Source organism: Diplotaxodon limnothrissa, linkage group LG18 (genome assembly GCF_057381915.1).
Source record: "Diplotaxodon limnothrissa isolate DT_005_m linkage group LG18, D_limnothrissa_male_GT1.1, whole genome shotgun sequence".
NCBI classification, from domain to species: domain Eukaryota; kingdom Metazoa; phylum Chordata; class Actinopteri; order Cichliformes; family Cichlidae; genus Diplotaxodon; species Diplotaxodon limnothrissa.
In genome coordinates, this window is record NC_140613.1 from 7,464,114 (window position 1) to 7,483,705 (window position 19,592).

Genomic DNA, 19,592 nt, shown 5'->3' on the forward strand with positions numbered 1-19,592 from the left:
ATGAATCCGATATAGCGTATTTTGTAATCAATACAACTGTTTTTTATAAATATCATGCCGCATTTATAAGTTCATACTTAAGTTTTAAAAAACAAGAGATTGAAGCTATTCTGTTATACCTGTATGCAAAAAATACACTCCACCCAAAACATTTTCTAGTTCAGCAACACTGATCAATCTAATAAATTTAAACCTACACCATCCTCCCTATTCTGGTATTTTAAAGAGTACTTACCTTCCTAACTAATAGGGTTGCCAACTCCCAGCAAAAATATTAGGGAGCCACCCCCCGCCCTTAATCGATGTAATCAACTTTAATTTAATGCAAGTGTAAAACAAATGCACAGAAATCAATTATTTTTCTACAATAATTAAATAGATTCAACATCTTGCTTCAACAGAATTGCAGACTGCACAGATGGTACCTTCCCAAAGGAAAAAAGTACTATGGATTTCTATACATTTAATCAGATGACCACTTTTGTTGTAAGATTCAGATAATTATTTATTCAAAGTTTTTAAATGACATAACAAAGAAAAGTATTTCTTTCAGGGATGAACTTACACACTTGCTTTACTTCTCTGGGATAGTTTTCGCTGAGATGAAATGCCGCGGTTAGGAAGCATGTAGCGAGGCTCCAAATGCTCCAACAGACCACCGACAGGTCTTGCAGACAACAGCCGCTCTATCACGTGACACATACTGCTCCGATGAGCTGGGTTACGCTAAGTAGCGCGTTTTGTGATGTGATTTTGTGATACTTCGGGTCGGATCACATTTTTTATTTCTCTCCGATATCCAATCCAGTAATTTAGGTCAGTATCGGACCGATACCGATACGTAATATCGGATCGGTCCATCTCTATAATAAATACATGACAGTTAGTCATCTGCAGTGTACTGGCATCACTCCCTATCACAGCCACATGGCAATCTTCCTTTTTGGATTACATAAATGTTTAAACAAAAAACATATCTGCCATATGGCCTGGTTTGCAACCTCAACCTAGTCTGATTTTCCAGGGTTGCTTTCCAGACCAATGTCAGCAATCATAGGTAAACCCCAGCTGAACAGCTCAGCAGGTGAGCCAAGAGATAAACATTATGCTGCAGCCATAACAGTAAACAGTTTATGACATATGCGTGAAATTTTGAAGTAATCAGTGTATGAATTCTTAAGTTATGACAAAAAAAAAAATTGTGCCTTTTATCGAAAAATTGTAAATGTTTTTCGTTGAACCAAAATGATCACGTGTGCCAAACACAGACAACAGTTTACCCACTTCAATCTCGGCAGCTGTATAAGCTGTGCAACTGATTAAATGCAGTGCCACTATATAAGATGCTTCACAGTAAATGAGCAGTTCTTTTATTTTAGCTGAAAGTTGTTTCCAGCGACTGGCGCCTGTTCCACTCTGTAAGGGGAGCGAGAGGCCTACAAGGTTCTGTGAGAATAACAGCAAGCCAAAAAATGTTTAACCTTTACAAAATCTCACTATTCTGTTGGTATAAAACTCAAAAACATAATACACACGTTTTCTTTTGTATTGTATTCTACACTACTTTTACCTATACAAGTATTCATTGCCACTGGTTTGACTTCAGTCACCCACTCATCTTGTTTGGATGAGCAGTTCTTAAGAAAAGTGCAACGCACAATCTGTCCATTCTGCACAATCAAAAACAGAATGAGTCAGTTTATCCTTATTGTTCTCTTCTGAAACAGTAACGTAATGATTCCTGCATGTGGCATGTTCAGGGGAAATCTGTAAATATTACGTCCGAAAAAATAACCTGGGTTACTCTCTCTCCAGACGCACTCCCGCAGTGTCGTGGTCGCAGGAAGAACGGACAATTCGAAGAACAAGATTCCTCCTCCACAGCTGTCTCCAATGCACAAGCATAAAAATTCATTACTGAGGAGGCGGGAGACCAATATTGCACCCAAAGTAGCCTCTTCAAAATCTTTTTTTCATAATTTGAACAGATGGAAAGCGTGTGCTAGAACACCCATACCTCTACACTACAACTTTTCCTCCCCTGGAAGTTCATTACTTTACCACAAACGCTTCATCCACCTACACTTATATAGTACACCAGAGACAACAAGCTACTCAGAAGGATCTTAGGATTCAAATAAAGTGCATGATATTAGACTTCAGAGATTTTGTCACGGACCCGGCTCTGGAGGACTCGGGGGTCCGTGACCAGTTTTGACTGTTGTTATTGTTGTTAGTATTATTATTATTTGGTGATGTGTGTTTTCTCCACAATGCTGTGTTAGTCTGTGTCCCACTCGTATGTATAGGCAGGGTGTGGGTGTATACGTGTGTACGTCTGCGGGTGTGGCTGGAGGATGGAGCACAGCCACCTGCAGGCCTGATAGGTGTGGCCCTGCGAAGGACTGGCCACACCTGAAGTTCCTGCCACACCTGTTGGTGATCAAGGCTCGTCGGGGGAGCTACTTAGGAGAGTGTTGGCGCTCCCACCGGCGCGGGATCATTGAGTTATCGTACCAAGTTAGTGTGTCAGCATATGTCTGTGTTGTTCGTATATGCCCGCCGAGGGTTAGTGTTGACGGCTGCCTCTATGGTTTCCCTGCAGGAGGAAGAGTGGTCCAGAAAGGCAGCACGCACGGGGTGTGCGGAAACACAACAGCGGGGAGCACGAGCACAGACGTCGGAGGGAAGCACGCACACGGGGTTCAAGGGAGCAACGGGGAGTTATTGTGTTTACAGTTTTTTACTGTGAATAAAGAGCACTGTTTGCATCGCAGAGTCTGCGTTTTGGGTCCTCCTTTCCCCACATCCCCACGGTCTGCCAGCCAGACCGTGACAGATTTACCCCTTGAACTTCACTGATAGTAGACTAGATATAGCAGTAAGAACTGGCTGACTTTCTGCAATAAGACTTGGTTGATGTCAGCGAGCGTCCACATAAATGAGGTACAAACCTCTAATGTGGATTTTTTCTTAATTGTTTTCTTTTCTGAGTAATACTGTCAGGAAGAGTAATAGCTGTCTTCATTCTTCATAATGGAAATACACACACACACACATAAAACAATTAACCAATAAAACCCCTCAAAAAGCAAAAAGCAAAGCTAATTAAATCCAGTAATTAAAACAGGAGTCTCAAAATTTGAAGTAGCGCAGCGCTCATATTTAATAAAATAAATCAGAAGAAAGCAGGTCATGATATAAAACTTTTAGAGGGCACAATTAGAGACACAGCAGTTTTGAAACAAACCTCTAATTACATTACTGTTATTCAACGCAAGGCTTCACTGTTCTGCAGTTTCTTGCTTTGCATCAATTCTACCCACTCAGTATAGCAATACAAAATCTTTGGCTCCTTCAATGCTCAGTGCAAACCGCTCCATCGTCAGGTTGTGGACACATTTGTGGTTTTAGCTGAAATTCTGTTCTCGCAAGGTGAATTTTTAAGAGATTCACATGAGTAAACTCACCGCTCTAGTAAATGTTTCTTTGCTGTCTTAAAGATTTTGCAGGTCAACCTTCATAGTGCAGGTTGTTTCCCAGCAGGCAGCTAAAAGGATTCACTATAAGCTCTGATGTTCAACATGCTTCACACCGAGGCTGGTTAATATTGCTTTAAAATTCCATTTAAGCTTGACATCTTCTCTTAATAAAGATTAAAATATTAATTGATGTTATATAATATATACATTATATGCTATTATATATATTAATAAAATAAACAGTTTCTTTAAAACTTACTGGAGGAATTAATAGCCCCCAAATAGTATTTAACCTTCAGTATAGAGAACGTTATTTTTATTGTCTTCCTCCCATCAGCCCTAACCAGACACAGCAGTTTGGTCCCCTCCCTGAGCCTGGCAATCGGGAGTTCTCCTTCCCACTGTCACCAAGTGCTTGCTCAGAGAGTCATTTAATTGTTGTTTTCTTTCTGCTATTGTACGATCTTTACCTTGCAATAAAATGTATTGATGTGACTATTTGGCTGTCCATCCATCTTTTCTCTTCCACTTATCCTTATCTGGGTCACGGGGAGGTCGGGTGGCTGGAAAGCAACCCTATAGAAATTAATAAATAAAATGGAATTGATTTGCAAATTAACAAATGAATAGTCATCTACACATCACAATTTCTGTGCATGAAATAAAACTAAAAAGCATCGGCATCATAAATGAAATGTTATAATGTGTCAGTTTAATTATTAACTTTCTGCCACTGTACATATGTCCCCCTCTCAATCAGCAGTCTGTCAGAGTAGGACAGAACCATAGACAGTATAAAGTGTGGATGTAGTTACCATGACGTCACTGTGTGGTTTCTGAAAGACTTGAGATGTGTTTTCATTGTTGCCATTCTGTGTTTTGAAACTGGGACCTAATTGTGAAACTGCAAGCTAATGAGAACACCCCAGATAATCCTCCCTTCTGAAACTTAAAGTGGCCAGAATTCACATAATGGACTTAATCTTTTATTTTGTATGACCTAAGAAGACTGGCTGAACCTGAACACTCTTTAGAAAAGTGCTTACTGAAGTTAACTCCGTGGGCGGGTTTCCTACAGAAAATCATGGGTATTGTCCCCTGATCGCTATTAAAACGTCTACAGGTTTACACTGGCTTCACTTTTCATGTCCAACTTTTGTACAGCCTATAGTTAGGACCTTCTTCCAGACAGTAGGAGGTGTATGAGAGTAACTTTCCACATTCTGCATGTATATCTCTGTGTTCAACACAACAAAATGGAGCAAAAACATGTTTCAAACAGGAATAGTGGTGCACTGACAGCACATTGTTAACCCAATTCAAGCACCAATGGCAGCTGACAAATTCTACAAATTCTACAGATTCTATGTTTCTATATTCTAATTTTCAATTCCATTTGTACTCCTGCATTTAGAAAAAAGCACTTCTATCCACATCAAGATTTGCTAACAGTTTGTTTAAAACCTGCAGGGTTTTATTCTCATTACCTCATTCTGACACCTAAAACTGACCTGAGGCTCGAGGCTCCAGCCGATAAACAGTTACTCACTGTTTTTGGAGCTTAAATGGATATTTTAGTTTTTATTTTTGTCATATAGCAGCTGCTGAACATACATTGACTCTTTTATGTTTTCATATTGGAAGGCGATTAAATGCACACTGGCTTTACGGCCCTGCGGGTAGCTGCTTCACACACCAACTTCCCTGAATCTCATCAGCTCAACTCCAGTGACAAAGCAGCTCGCTGCTTCGGCTAACAAGTCATCCGAGCGCCGTCGGTTGTTAAAATATGTATCTCTACTTTGTTGTCATTTAGTGCCACCTCCATAATGAACAGTGAACTGTCTCCGTGGAGAATTGAGATGTGAGGCTCAGGCTAAGAACTTGCAGCTGGGATCCCTCCATCTCTGCAGTCTTAACTTATTATGCTGCTGTGGTTTATGGTCCGTGCATGATGAGTGTGCTGCTGGGTCACGCTGAGCGAGATAATCACAGACAGAGACAGATACAGAGAGAGAGAGAGAAAGAGCCTAGCCAAGGAAAAGAACCACAAAGCAAAAAATAATGAAAACTGTGAGAGATCGACAGAAACACTGACTGTAACAGTGGCAGTTATTTTTTTAAATATTCATGCAATACTGGCAGGCCACTGCCATGGCACGACTTGTATGTATTTTCTAAGCTTTAAGTATGTGTTAGTAAACAGCCTTATCATTTAAAAGCTTCCATAAATCACTGATTTTTCCTGTCACTGAACATGTGAGACTCACTTTAAAAGCTAATTCAAGGCAAACGGACAAATCCTGAGATGGAGATCCATGATGCAGTTAGCTAAGCAGCTGTTCTAGGGAGTAAATTTCACTCTTAGTCAAACATGAAGAGAAATGTTCAGACTACGGGTTTTGAACCTGTGGCTCTCAGCCTCACGCAGCTATTTGTCAGTCTCCAGTGGTGATCACCGCAGCTTTGACAAAAAATAAAAAGCTGCTGTTGGCTGCTCCCTTGTCACAGAGGGTAGCGCCGCATGTTTCATCTGGCAGATTTTTTACGCTGGGTGCTCTTCCTGACAGAGATGGATAATGTTTTTCTTTAACAGTTAATTATCATTGCTGCCAGTGATTCTTTACATTCTAATTGTAACATGTATGCAATAAGCAGTAATAGCTCCTGCACGCTGTCATTGACAATGATGCTAATTTCTTCTTTCCCAGCTTTTACTGTGGGTACACCTCCTCGCACATAAATACGTACATGTGGAGCTGACAAGACGCAGCTGCATTGCTGTTTGTTCATTCATTTGATGACAATATGTTATGTTATTTTAAGTGCAATAGCTAAAAGCTTCTCAAAAAGTGTTAAAGCAACGAGGGCAGAGCTGAATAACATGTCGACACCTTCCACTGTTCATGCGTCACTTGTGCTTCTCGTACAAGTAAACTGCAAATGTGTGATGGTCTCATTCTGACGAGAAAATCAAGCTGCCATCACAAGTTTTGCCAGATTTTTTGATAAAATAGTTCCTTGTTGTTGTTTTGTTGTGAGAAAAGAAAAGCAACATTTGAAAGATTTGCTTTTTCAATCAGAGCTCCGTTATAAGGGGTGTTTTGCAGCCACATCACAAATTAAGTGTTTGAGTTGTTTCAACCAACAACAACTACAAATAGAGACATCTTATTCAAATGTGGGATTGTTGTGGGAGGCCAAGCGCTCTGTTGCTAATAAACCCTCAGATAAGCATTGCCAACAGCATTTACAGATACGCAGCACACCAGAATAGACTTTTTCACTTCTACTATCTTTGTCTCAGGATTACAATTGCACATATTACGTGTTAGACTGCAAATCTTCTGGATTTCCCTGTTAGCTTTCTTGCACGTGCAAAGGTGGCACAAATGGCTTGTCTGTTATTCCTGTGATACCGATGGCAGGCGACTCCACATACAGCTCCACACACCTTCAAGCTGAGCTGGAAAATGTGCAGAAACACATCTATAAGGGAAGCAAGGTCTCTCAGAAAAAAAAGATTTTGGGTCATAAAGTATTAACAAACTGTTTTCAGCTTCACGTGGAAGGACTCAGTGAGCAGGGAGGACACATGCAGAGCGGGAAAGATGAAGAAATGCGGAGGCATGAATTGGAAGAACAGTGATGGCGCAGTGAGACATCCTCTTTGATCCAGGTGTAGAGAAGAGATTTGGGTAGAGGAGGACAAAGAGAAAGACACTCGAAAGGAAAACAAATAGAGACGCATCTCTTCAGTAGGACAAAGGGAGTGGAGAGACACTGGCAGGAAACAAAAGGAAGGCTAAAAGAAAAACGCAACAGGCAGAGAGACAAGTCGGACAAGGAGGAACGGATGGAGAGTTCGCACCACATCTGAGTCAGAAGCAGCAGGAAAGCGAGGAAACAACTGAAGGAGAAACACAGCAGGTGGAAAAAGAGAGAGAGCCTGATATTTTGGTGAAGCTCTAGATGTTTTATTCAAGGAGGAAGGATGGAAACTACAAAGCCATCTACTCTAACTGCTTACACACGGCTTTGTCTACACTCTTTCCACAACACCATTTATCCATCATCTGTCTGCAGAGTGTGTCTCTTTCCTTACCTCATTACTGTTAGACAACAAAATCACACACAAACTGAAAGAGACTTTTTATGCGCCTTGTTGCTCCTGGTAGTCTACAAAGGGTGAAACATTAGGATTCTCTCTTTGCTTTTATGTTTAACTTGGTATTTCCACTCAATGATGTTTCAAATTATATAGAGACAAATAAGTTTCACAGAACTGTTTCTACTACTGTGTCTCAGAAATCCTAAACCTACAAATATGCAAATATCCATTTCAGAAGATGAGATATTTCATTATTTCACTTTGCACTTGTCTAAGTGGCTCACTCATATATCCTATACTGGGGTCTCAGTGCAGCCCATCACAGTCCAGCCTCTCTCCTTCCCTTAAGCAAAGAAAATTCACTTAACAGGGGAGAAGATGAGGACTAGCTGCTCCTTGTAAACAGAAGGTTTGAGATGACCATATATATGATATCGGCTCTCTAAAACAGCACACAACCCCCCCCCCCCTTCAGCGGATGAAAAGTGAATCCAGCCTTCTGGTGTCAAAGTGCCCATATATCATTCTGCACAGTGAAGCTCAAACATCCAAATGCATTAATAAGCACAACACTTCATGTATTTTCATGACTGCGCCCTTCTATCAAGTGGAAATATTCAGGATGTCTAGTGCATGCTTGCAACACTCAGCCTGACAAATGTGGTGTCTTTGGAAACTTTGAGGTCTCCACTTGAATTTCAAATAAAGCTCTGCGAGTGTGAGCAATGTTTGGCTGCACAGCAAGAGTTTCTAATGACTGTGGGATTCAGGGGGTCAGTGACTGTAAATATGGACGCGAGAGGAAAAGGGAACACGAAAAAGAAAAGTGGAGGACTTGCAGAGTAAAAGAGCTATGGAGAAGAAAGTGAAGATAACAATATTTTACACAAATCACGTCTTTAAGAGTGTAGATGTCATCCAGGGAAGGACGGACGTTGTTTTTGCTGTATCACGCTATCTGTAAAGCGGATATTAGGGTGGGAGGGGCCAGATGAAACGGGGGGCTTTGAGGGATGTTGCAATAAAAATTGAGGTGGCTAGGGAGATAATATTTGTTTTGTACCCATTAAATTATGTGTAACACATTTGGATACTTGCCATGAACACAAATCATCTGACGGTATAAGTTTGAATTTTGTTTTTATCAAGCAATACATAAATAGCTGTACACTGTTTTGAAGCTCCTCTGACGAGGCTTGATCGGCGCCAGGTGTGTGTGGATTCCTGGGTGGGACCGGTCAGCTGGCAGGGCCACACCCACCAGGCCTAAAAGTGCCTGCCACGACCGCACCCTCACATACACAAGCACACACCCCTAAACACCTGACAGTACACCAACACGGAAAAACAGGACAGCAGACACAACCATGATAACAACAACCACAATAATGATAATAATAATAATAATAATAACTACAATAGTAGTCCACACTGCTCACGGACCCCGAATCCCTGGAACTGGGTCCGTGACACCCACGCAGACACGGGGAGAACATGCAAACTCCACACAGAAAGACCCCGGCCTGATGGTGGAATTTAATGCTGTATTTTAATGTGAAGTGTACATATTTATTTTTTATATTGCATGCATTGGTTATATTTTTGTGCAGTGTTTTATTTAGTTTGCATGTTTTAGTTGCCGGCAAATTGTCCTGGAGAGACTCCGCCCTTTCTCCCGTTTTTACTAATTGGACACACCTGAGAGGAAAGGAAAGGTAATTTACAGAGTGCTCAATGACACATAAAAGGGTTGTAGCCGGTGTTCACAAGGGACACGGACAGGGAATGCGAGAAGAATGCGAGCAACACAGACAGAGGAAGAGACATGATCGGAGGGGAGATGATCAGAAAGAGAGAGACGATGAGAGGAAGACAATCAGCGACTGGAGAGGAGCAGATGTCCAGCGACTGAGGAGAAAGAGATTACCAGCGCTTGGGGAGCAAAAGATGACCAGCGGCTGGGGACGAGACAGTGGCAGTCGGACGGCAATAACGATAAGAGCCAGCTTGTGTACTGCGAGAGAACAGGAGCAGTGAGACAGCGGTACCGATTCCAGTTTAAGGAAGCGGCGGGCGGAGTTGAGAGCTCTGCCCACCCGGGTAAGTCTTTGACTTATCCTTTTTATAAAGTAAACTGTCAAAGGAATAGTGACTGCCGCTCCCTCCCTTCCTTCAGTGCACCGGGACGTGGAATGCGGGGAGGAAGGCGAGGACTCCGCTGGGTTTCCCTCTTTGACTACTACGCTGGATTTCTTAGTTTTCTGTGACTTTTAGGCCGTGGTGGATCCCACTGGACTTTTAATGTTGTGTGTTATTGATTTTTATTGTGTCTTCCCTTGGCCAAGGTTGTTTTAATTCATTTTACCTTTTTAACTATTTAAATATAATAAATTATATTTTTAATTCTACAGTTTTTGTATCGTGTGCTTTTCCCTCGGCGGCTCCACTGCTCTGTCCGTTTGGAGGAAGGTTTCCTTCCTTTGGAAAAAAAAAAAAAACACTGTGGAAATAGAATCAGCCTTTCCGCCCCGTGTTACATAATGTAGGAAAGTGACGCCCACGAGTGTATGGTCACAATTGTAATTTTGTTGTGAATTGTTTTTGATGTAAAAGACCTGATTTTATGGTGGTATTGCACTTTTCATTTAGCGTTATGGACAATGTAATTGCGTGGCATTGCCACAAGGGGGAGATAGTGGTGAGTGCGATAGGCTGTTGCAACGCGTCTCGGCCTCAGACGAGGAAGAGCCTGCAGACCGAACGCAACTGATGTCTCCTGTCTCTGCTTTTCTGTTAAAAAAACAGTTTAAAAACAGACCCCATCGAAGGCCTGTAACATAATTTTGGTGGCCCGTACGGGGATCAGCATGCTACGTGGGTGACTGCTGATCCTTTAATCAACGAACCAGAGACAGCCATCACAGGGCAGGCGTGTTGGGACAGCAGACGTGCAACTGAGGCAGCAGCGGGACCTGTGTCGAGGAGGGGAACCCCTGCTGGAGAGGTGACGGGCTGCGTGTTTGAGCTGACTGCACTGTGAGGAGTTGCTAGCCAAAAGACACAGAATGGAGGACCGTGAAAGAAAAGAACTGGCTTGGCAGATCAGAAAGAGTCTTTATGCACTGACAGCAGAGGAACTCTTCCAGATTGCTACAAACATCACACCAGTACCTGATGTGGACCCCGCAAGTGTAAGATGTGGTGATGAGGAAAGTTGTTTTGATTATGTTTGTGCTTATCTACGCTGTAAGACATTGCTTGACTTAGAGGATCAGGGGTTTTCACACCTACTGCTGTTGAAAGATGCTATTATTCATCTCATTGATAGTCATGCCGCTGAAGTATCTCACCCTGTAGTCTCAGAGGAAAATGTTGTTACTCTCACAACACTTAAGCACCCGGAACAGAGTGATGTACTTACCTCAGCTATATTGCCTCTTGAGTCTGTTAATCCACAAATAACAGAGTATGAAATGCTAAAGGCTAACTACGAGGCACTTGGTAAAAAGTTAGCAGATTTACAAGTGACATCTGCAACACAAGACACACCCACCCCCCCTATTACACAGTCACTCCAGCCTCGAGCTGAGAGCGTGACAACCAGCCACTCCACCACAGACATGCGACAATCTAAGCCTGATCACATGGTTTCCCTAAGAGACCTGCCATTTTTGCAACGCAGAGAGTTTAAAGTACATGGGGGTCAGGTTGGGGACATTACATCTGACATTAGCTACCATGGACTGTGTAAGCAGATTGAGGAGGGGCTTAAGGTGAAGCACACAGAGGGAGAGATCATTCAAGGTGTGCTCCGTATTATCAAGCCTGGACAGTTTAAGGACATGTTGATCAGTAAAGATGACTTGACCCTCATTGAACTCAAAAGCTTACTACGTTCACACCTGAGTGAGAAGAGTGGGAGTGAGTTATTTCAGGAATTGTTGAGCACTAAGCAACATGACCATGAAACTCCACAACAGTTCCTCTACAGGATGATTGGACTGAAACAGAAAGTCATGTTTGCATCCAGGCAGGATAACATGGACGTTGCGTATGAGACACGTACGATCCAAATGTGTTTCTACGCACCATTCATCAAGGTCTTCTACCAAAATATAGTGACATTCGTAATGAACTCAAGCCACTACTATCAGACTACAGTGTGTCAGATGAAGCCTTGATAAGGCAAGTGAACAAAGTGTCAAGCGAAGAGAGTGAGCGACAGCGAAGACTGGGATATTCCACTCGACAAAAGGTAACACATGCTCATACTGCTCAACTTGAACCTGCCAAAGACACTGAAATGACTGACTGTAAATCTAAGAGTAAGAATAAAGTCATAGAAGAGCTGGCTGCGAAGGTGGAAACCCTGACCAAAGTGGTTGAGTCTCTCACAGCCAGTCAGGCTCGTGAACCCACTTGTCAGTGTGCACACCCAAAGCAGAAGCCCAGACAAACTGCAAAACAGTATGGCTGTCCCAAGTGTATTGAAAGTGGGGCTACTTCATGCACTCATTGTTTTATCTGTGGGGAGACAGGTCACAGGGCAGTGGGATGTCTCAAACGAAGCCAACCCAGAAGCTCTAGTTGGCCTCCTGCTGATACACACACGCCCAGAACCAGTGGACAGCCAGACCCAAAATCACGAGGTATGTGCTCAGAAGAGTTTGCTCATGTCAGAAGTAGTTGGGCGACCCTTCCAACGAAAAATGCAGACACAGGGGCAAGTGAGAGAGTGGCACAGCTTGTTGGGAAAAAATGTAAAATCAAGTGTTACATTCATAGCTTTGCAGTGGACTGTTTATTGGACACAGGTGCACAAGTGAGTCTCATTGATCGCCAGTGGGCAAAAACCTACCTCTCTGACCACAAACTCCGGCCACTGACAGAACTTATTGGAGATAAGGCTCTTAGTGTGCTTGGTGTTAATGGCCAGCCATTACCCTACGACGGCTGGGTGGGCGTGATGGTGAGTCTCCCAGAGAATAGTGACCCAAACTTGACTGTACAAGTTCCCTTTTTAGTAAGCAGTGTGCCCATGGACTGCCCCCTGATTGGTTTCAATGTAATTGAACAGCTGATACTGGGGCCAAATGCTAGTACAAACCTCATACCCACCATTGTGAGCCTCCTGCGCAGCGCGATGAACCTCCAGGATGACACAGTGACGGCACTGGTCAACTTCATCCAGACCAAGCTTACCAGTGATAACGTGGTCAGCCAGAGTGTCCTAAAAGTGGGCCTGTATGATGTAGTAATTCCAGCTGGTCAAGTTAAGTATGTTAAGTGTAAAGTCTCCTCTACAGTTGACAGGTCCAACCCTCTCGTGCTCTTTGAGCCAACTGAGAGCAACCCACAACTGCAACAGCTTGATGTTGGCAACAGCCTCCTCACAGTTTGTGATGCCAGAGTCCCATATGTCAAAGTACCTATTGGCAACCACACTAAGCATGATGTGACCCTCACCGGCAGAGCAGCCCTTGGAACTATTGAACCAATAGCAGGAGTCGTACAAACTGACTTACCAAACCTCAATGAGCCCAAAGTGACTCAAGATGTCGACTCTGGTGTATCTCAAATACCCCAGCAGTGCAGTGAAGATCAAGCAACACAGGAATGGGATCCACCTGTCGATGTTAGCCACCTGACTGAAGACCAACAAACTGTTGCCAAGAAAATGTTAAGGGAAGAGTCAGGGGCTTTTGCACGTGATGAGAATGACATGGGGTGCATTCCCAGCTTGGAAATGACGATAACACTCAAAGACACAACCCCAATTCAGAAATCGTACACCTCAATTCCAAAACCCCTCTATAAGGAGGTTAAAGAGTATATTGAGGACCTCTTAGCAAGAGGATGGATTGTAAAGTCTAGATCCCCTTACTCTGCGCCAATAGTTTGCGTGCGGAAAAAGGATGGCTCCCTAAGGCTCTGTATCGACTACCGTCTCCTGAACCAGCGCACAGTACCTGATCGCCACCCATTACCAAGAATCCAGGACCTCATTGACACCTTAGGAGGTTACAACTGGTTCTCCATTTTGGACCAGGGAAAAGCCTATCACCAGGGCTTTATAGCAGAAGGATCCCGCCATCTGACTGCATTCATCACCCCCTGGGGCCTTTATGAATGGGTGCGAATTCCCTTCGGTCTTACCAACGCACCTGCTGCATTCCAACGCAGTATGGAAGAAATGCTGGCTCCCCTTCGGGATGAGTGCTGCATTCCATACTTGGATGACATCTTGTGCTACGCCAAGACTTTTGAGGAACATGTGGAAGGGCTGAGGAAAGTCTTGAGAGCCCTGCAGAACTACGGAGTCAAACTCCGGCCGACAAAATGTGACCTATTTAAAAGAGAAGTGAGGTATGTTGGGCGCTTAGTGTCAGCTGAAGGAGTACGCATTGACCCAAAAGATCTCGAGGCAGTGTACGCCCTGAAAAAGGAGACACCTGCCACAGTGGGAGATGTGAGGAGGATTGCTGGGTTCCTGAGTTACTATCGCTCATATATCCAGGATTTCTCGAGAATAGCAAAACCCATCTATGAGCTTTTGCAACCCAAGAAAACCAAAGAGGAGCATCTTCTGGGGAAGGTTACAGGACAGAAGGGGAAAGGCGCACAGTTACCATCCAAAACACCAGTTGAGTGGGCAGAGAAGCACCAGGGTGCCCTGTGTAAGTTGATTGATATGTTGGTAAACCCCCCTGTACTTGCCTACCCGGATTTTGAGCTTCCCTTCGTCCTTCATACAGACGCATCTGATAAAGGACTTGGGGCCGTTCTCTACCAACATCAGAGTGGGAAGCTAAGAGTGATTGGATACGGCTCCCGAACACTGACACCGGCTGAAAAGAATTACAGACTCCACTCGGGCAAGCTTGAGTTTCTCGCCCTCAAGTGGGCTGTCTGCGAGAAGTTCAGGGATTACTTGTTCTATGCCCCGTATTTTACCATCTACACAGACAACAATCCCTTAACTTATGTCATGAGTACCGCCAAGTTGAATGCGGTTGGGTTCAGATGGGTGGGAGAGCTATCAGATTTCAGGTTTGATATAAGGTACAGACCTGGCAAAGTAAATGTTGACGCAGACACCCTGTCGAGGAGTCCCCTTGACATTGACAGATACGTCACTGAATGTACAAAAGAGCTCTCCAAAGAAGCTGTTGCCGCTACTTGGGAGGGATGTGGAGCAGGCAAGCATGGAGATGTCGCATGGATCGCTGCTCTGGTTTTAGCGCAAGGTGACCAGCTTGAACCAGTAATCCAAGAAATGGTCACGCCCATCAATTTGGATGAACTACAAAGGGCTCAAAGAGCAGATCCTGCGATAGGTGAGATCATGAAAATGAAAGACTCAGATCAAAAGCTGACAGATGACATGAGACGGAATGTGAGAGGTCCGGCAAGGAAAATGATGCATGAGTGGACAAAGCTGAGCTTAGAAGACGGAGTTCTGTATCGTAAGACTGCAGAAAAGCGCCAACTAGTCTTACCAGCTAGCTTCAAATCTCTGGTCCTGAAACATCTGCATGATGACATGGGGCATGTCGGGGTAGAAAGAGTTCTCAGCCTGGCGAGGCAACGGTTCTACTGGCCATACATGAGGCGAGACATCGAAGCCTATGTCACCCGGCAGTGTCCGTGCATCAAACAGAAGAAACCGGTGACACATGTCCGAGCTCCCATGTCCAGCATTACCACAAGCTCACCAATGGAATTGGTTTCAGTTGATTACCTCCACTTAGAGCCAAGCAGGGGCGGATATCAGTATATCCTAGTTGTGGTAGACCACTTTACTAGGTATGCCCAGGCCTATCCAACCCGCAACAAGAGTGGCAAAACTGCAGCTGAAAGGATTTTCAGTGATTATATCCCCAGGTTTGGCTACCCTTTAAGGCTGCACCATGATCAGGGGCGGGAGTTCGAGAACGAGCTTTTCCGGACTCTACAACAGTTGAGCAATGTGGGGCACTCTCGAACAACTCCGTACCACCCTCAGGGCAACCCAGCTGAACGCTTTAATCGTACCATCTTGCAGATGCTGAGGACCCTGAGTGAAGAAAAAAAAGAAAGATGGAGAGAATATCTCCCACAGATGGTTCATGCGTACAATTGCACTCGCCATGAAGCAACGGGTTACTCGCCATTCTTTCTGCTTTTTGGTCGACATCCACGAATGCCAGTAGACCTCCTGTTCAAGTTGGTTACTGATGGAGAGCCACAAACTGCAAGAGGTTATGCTGAGAAATGGAAAGAACGAATGACTGAGGCTTACAGGATTGCATCTGGAAACAGCCAAAAGTCAAGTGATCGTGGAAAGAAACACTATGACCGGCATTTGAAAGGAGTGGTACTCCAACCTGGAGACAGAGTACTAGTGCGGAACCTGACTGAGAGGGGTGGTCCTGGCAAGTTAAGGTCCTACTGGGAGAACACCATTTATGTGGTGAAGGAACAGATCAATGACAGCCCAGTGTACAGAGTGACCTCAGAGGCAAAGGGGAAGAAAGTGCGTGTTCTGCATCGCAATCTATTGCATCTTGTCAATGAGCTTCCTGTGGACTTGCCTGCTGTAGATAAGGGGGACGGGCCATCCGCCGTCAAGAAAAAGAAACCAAAACCAGCTCAAGGAGAGACAGAGTTTCAACCCCACTCTGACGCAAGCTCCGATGAGGATGAGAGTTCCATGTATTATGAGTTGAGGTATGATTTGAGAAGTGGGAACAAAGAGGATGCACTACATACCTGTAACCATACTGTTGGACCCCCAAGAGGAACAGCTGAGTTCAGCAGAGTGGTCAACTGTGGAGCACCTCAGCCAACAGAAGCAACAGATGAATTGAGGGAACAAGGAATGGAACAAGATGGTGGACACCAAAGCACTGAACTTGACAACGACATGGGAGAGGAGGAACATGAGAGGGTACAGGAATCAGGAGTCACTGAAGTGCCTTTCACAGTCGACGAAGGAGAAGTTGGACTGCCGCTTTCAGAAAGGGCACAGTATACACCTAACGTGGCCCCGCCGACTAATGAATCAGTTCTAAGAAGGTCTACTAGAGAACGACGGCCTGTTACACATTTCACATATGACACCCTTGGCCAGCCCTCTCTCCGGGTGCATCCATCAGTCAGTTGTGCTGAAGTGCACGAGTCACCAAACACAACACACTACACCATGCCACCATATCCCCTGTTACCTTACTTCCCCCTAGTGCCATATCGCATTCCAACATCTCACTGTGCACACCCAGGCACCTTCCCTGTATATTATAACTGCCCAATCTATACATGTTAGTACACAAGGAATGTGGGTATGTGGGAAGGGGATGTGATTTGAGTTGTTTGAGTAATGAGTATAATGAGTTTTAAAGGGTAAGAGGTTAAATGTCAGGAGCCATTTTCTTTTTGTTGGGGAGTGTGTGACGCCCACGAGTGTATGGTCACAATTGTAATTTTGTTGTGAATTGTTTTTGATGTAAAAGACCTGATTTTATGGTGGTATTGCACTTTTCATTTAGCGTTATGGACAATGTAATTGCGTGGCATTGCCACAAGGGGGAGATAGTGGTGAGTGCGATAGGCTGTTGCAACGCGTCTCGGCCTCAGACGAGGAAGAGCCTGCAGACCGAACGCAACTGATGTCTCCTGTCTCTGCTTTTCTGTTAAAAAAACAGGTCAGTAGTTCAAGTTTGCTCACCACAATGTACATATAAAGGCAAGAAACCTTTTTCTGTCTTAGTTTAAAGACCGCAAATGTTGTGAGAGAGTGTGTTTTCACTGATTGAGAGAAAGCTAACTATACCGCCATTTGTAATGGCAGCCGCCATTTCACTCGTAGTCTAAATAGGCAGCTGGTCTTATTACCTGTTTTATTTTGTGACAAATGGAGCTCTTAGACACTTATCCTGGCATTATTGGAAGTTACAGTTGATTAGGACCTACCCAGTTCTTATGTGTCAAATGTAAATAGTCTGATGTATACTGTTTGTGGATGATTGTGAACTGTTTGTGAGCAATGGAAGAATATTTTTGTTTATTGGTTACAAATGTAATATATTGTTTGAATCTGTTAAAGTATAAGAAAAGTATAAAGGTGACATAAGCGGGTTAATTGCAGTGTTAGTGGTGCTGCACAGAAATGTTTTTGATGCTGAAATGCAGTAAAATTGGTTACAGATTTATTGTAAATAAGGACGTTCATATACAATGATTATTTTGTAAGTTTATTCTTGCGAGAGTGCAAGGTAACCAAAAGGGTTTGAGCTATGGACCTAATTGAATGTTTGTGTTGTTAAAAGCGAAATGTGTGTGTCTAAATGAAAAGAAAAGGACGTTGTTAAACTCTGTTAATAAATCAGACGAGGAAGAGCCTGCAGACCGAACGCAACTGATGTCTCCTGTCTCTGCTTTTCTGTTAAAAAAACAGTTTAAAAACAGACCCCATCGAAGGCCTGTAACAAAAGCTATGAAATAAGAAATGAAAAGAAATCACTGAGCTGCGAGAAAAGAGAACAAGACAGGAGGGCGGGAGAGTCATTTTGCCATCTGTTTCCAATGTGTACAAGCGTATGGCATCTCCCTCTCTGCTCCTTTTGTCCATCTCTCTCCCCTTCGCCTCTTCTTTCGGGCAGAGGAAGATAACAGCAACGCCCAGCTTCACATTCCCACAATGACACATAACTAGAGACCTGGAGACTCACTAATGCTCAACTCAGACATGATTCAGTGATGAAAAGTGACATTTCTTCACCTAAGACGCAACCCAGCATCCTCTCAGTCCCAAGCCCACATCTACTGTACAAGCTGCATTCAACCTCTCTCTCTCTCTCTCTCTCTCTCTCTCTCTCTCTCTCTCACTCACACACACACACACACACACACAGCTTCACCCACACTCTTGTACTCCGGGCAGGCTCAACATGCTTTGCCAAGCACAAAATTAACCAGAAAGCAAACACATAACCTTGCTGTATGGAGTGGATGAACTCGATTCAGTGGTTATCATAAAGGCTTCAGCCTACAGAGGTTTGAACACACAGCTGAGACCTTTTACTGACAAACACTGAGCTCTGTGAAACCTTCTGGGCTGCAGCATCCTAAATACAAAGGTTTTCAGGAGGCACTGTGAGTCTGAGAATCAGGAATCTTTGGAAAGATGTAATACAAGGGGCTTAATCACAAGGGGAATGTTTTCTAGAGAAGTTGACTTGTGCAGGAGGCTTAAATGTTGCTCTAATAAAAAGGGCAAAAATATCTTTAAAAACAATCTACTTCTTTAATTTCCTCTGATTGGCAACGAAGACGCGCTGAAAGCTGATGAAGAAGAAGAAAGCTCTTTATAAAGCTCGAATGTTAATTTAAAAAGTAACAAAAACATATCGGTCCCCCGTGTTTCTATCGCTCTAATCAGATGAATGGTGTCGTGTTTTAAGCAGACTCCCCGCACTTGCTGCGCTACCTGCGGGAAAAGTAAAAAACGCACAGCCGGCTCACCTTCTCCGGTCGTCCCGTATGCGCAGGAGAGAAGCAGGGCGACCTGAGCGATAATCCCAGCAACTCTTTTAGTTCCCAGATCCATGGTGAAGCGGTGAGAGGCTGCAGAGAAGCCCGGCGGCTGCTGGAGGAGAGAGACGAACGAACTCTCCTCTCCAGCTCCAAGAGAGATCTCCTCAAACCAGAACTGAAGGGGAGGAAGGGAGGCAGTGAGGGAGAGTGAGAAAGAGAGAGAGAGCGAGTCGAGGGTCTTACTACACGTTCCCAGCGGCAGCTTCCGTGCGCCTCCCTCTCCTCTGAAAGCTCTTCTTCAGTCCATCGATGTTTAATAAGCACAGTTTCAAAAGCCCTGCGCCTTGCAAGATTGGGTCCTTCAGTTCCAATGGGGTAATAAATCCTGCCAGGCAGACTCGTTTCACGTGAAATGCACATCCACACACAAATCCACGCCTTACTCAACACTTCATTTTTATGGTGTGTGCATTTTAAATCTCACT

General features: G+C 44.0%; 1 protein-coding gene across 3 annotated transcripts in view; it reads right to left on the reverse strand.

Moving 5' to 3' along the window:
* Positions 1-19,180, reverse strand: part of LOC146613007 (contactin-associated protein-like 4) — a 154,398-nt gene extending 135,218 nt beyond the window's left edge. For all 3 annotated transcript variants that reach the window (XM_085378752.1, XM_085378753.1, XM_085378751.1), the window contains exon 1: positions 19,096-19,180. In XM_085378752.1, coding sequence (XP_085234878.1) covers positions 19,096-19,180 — 85 coding nt within the window. The remainder of the gene's footprint in view (positions 1-19,095) is intronic.
* Between the last annotated feature and the right edge of the window lie 412 nt (positions 19,181-19,592).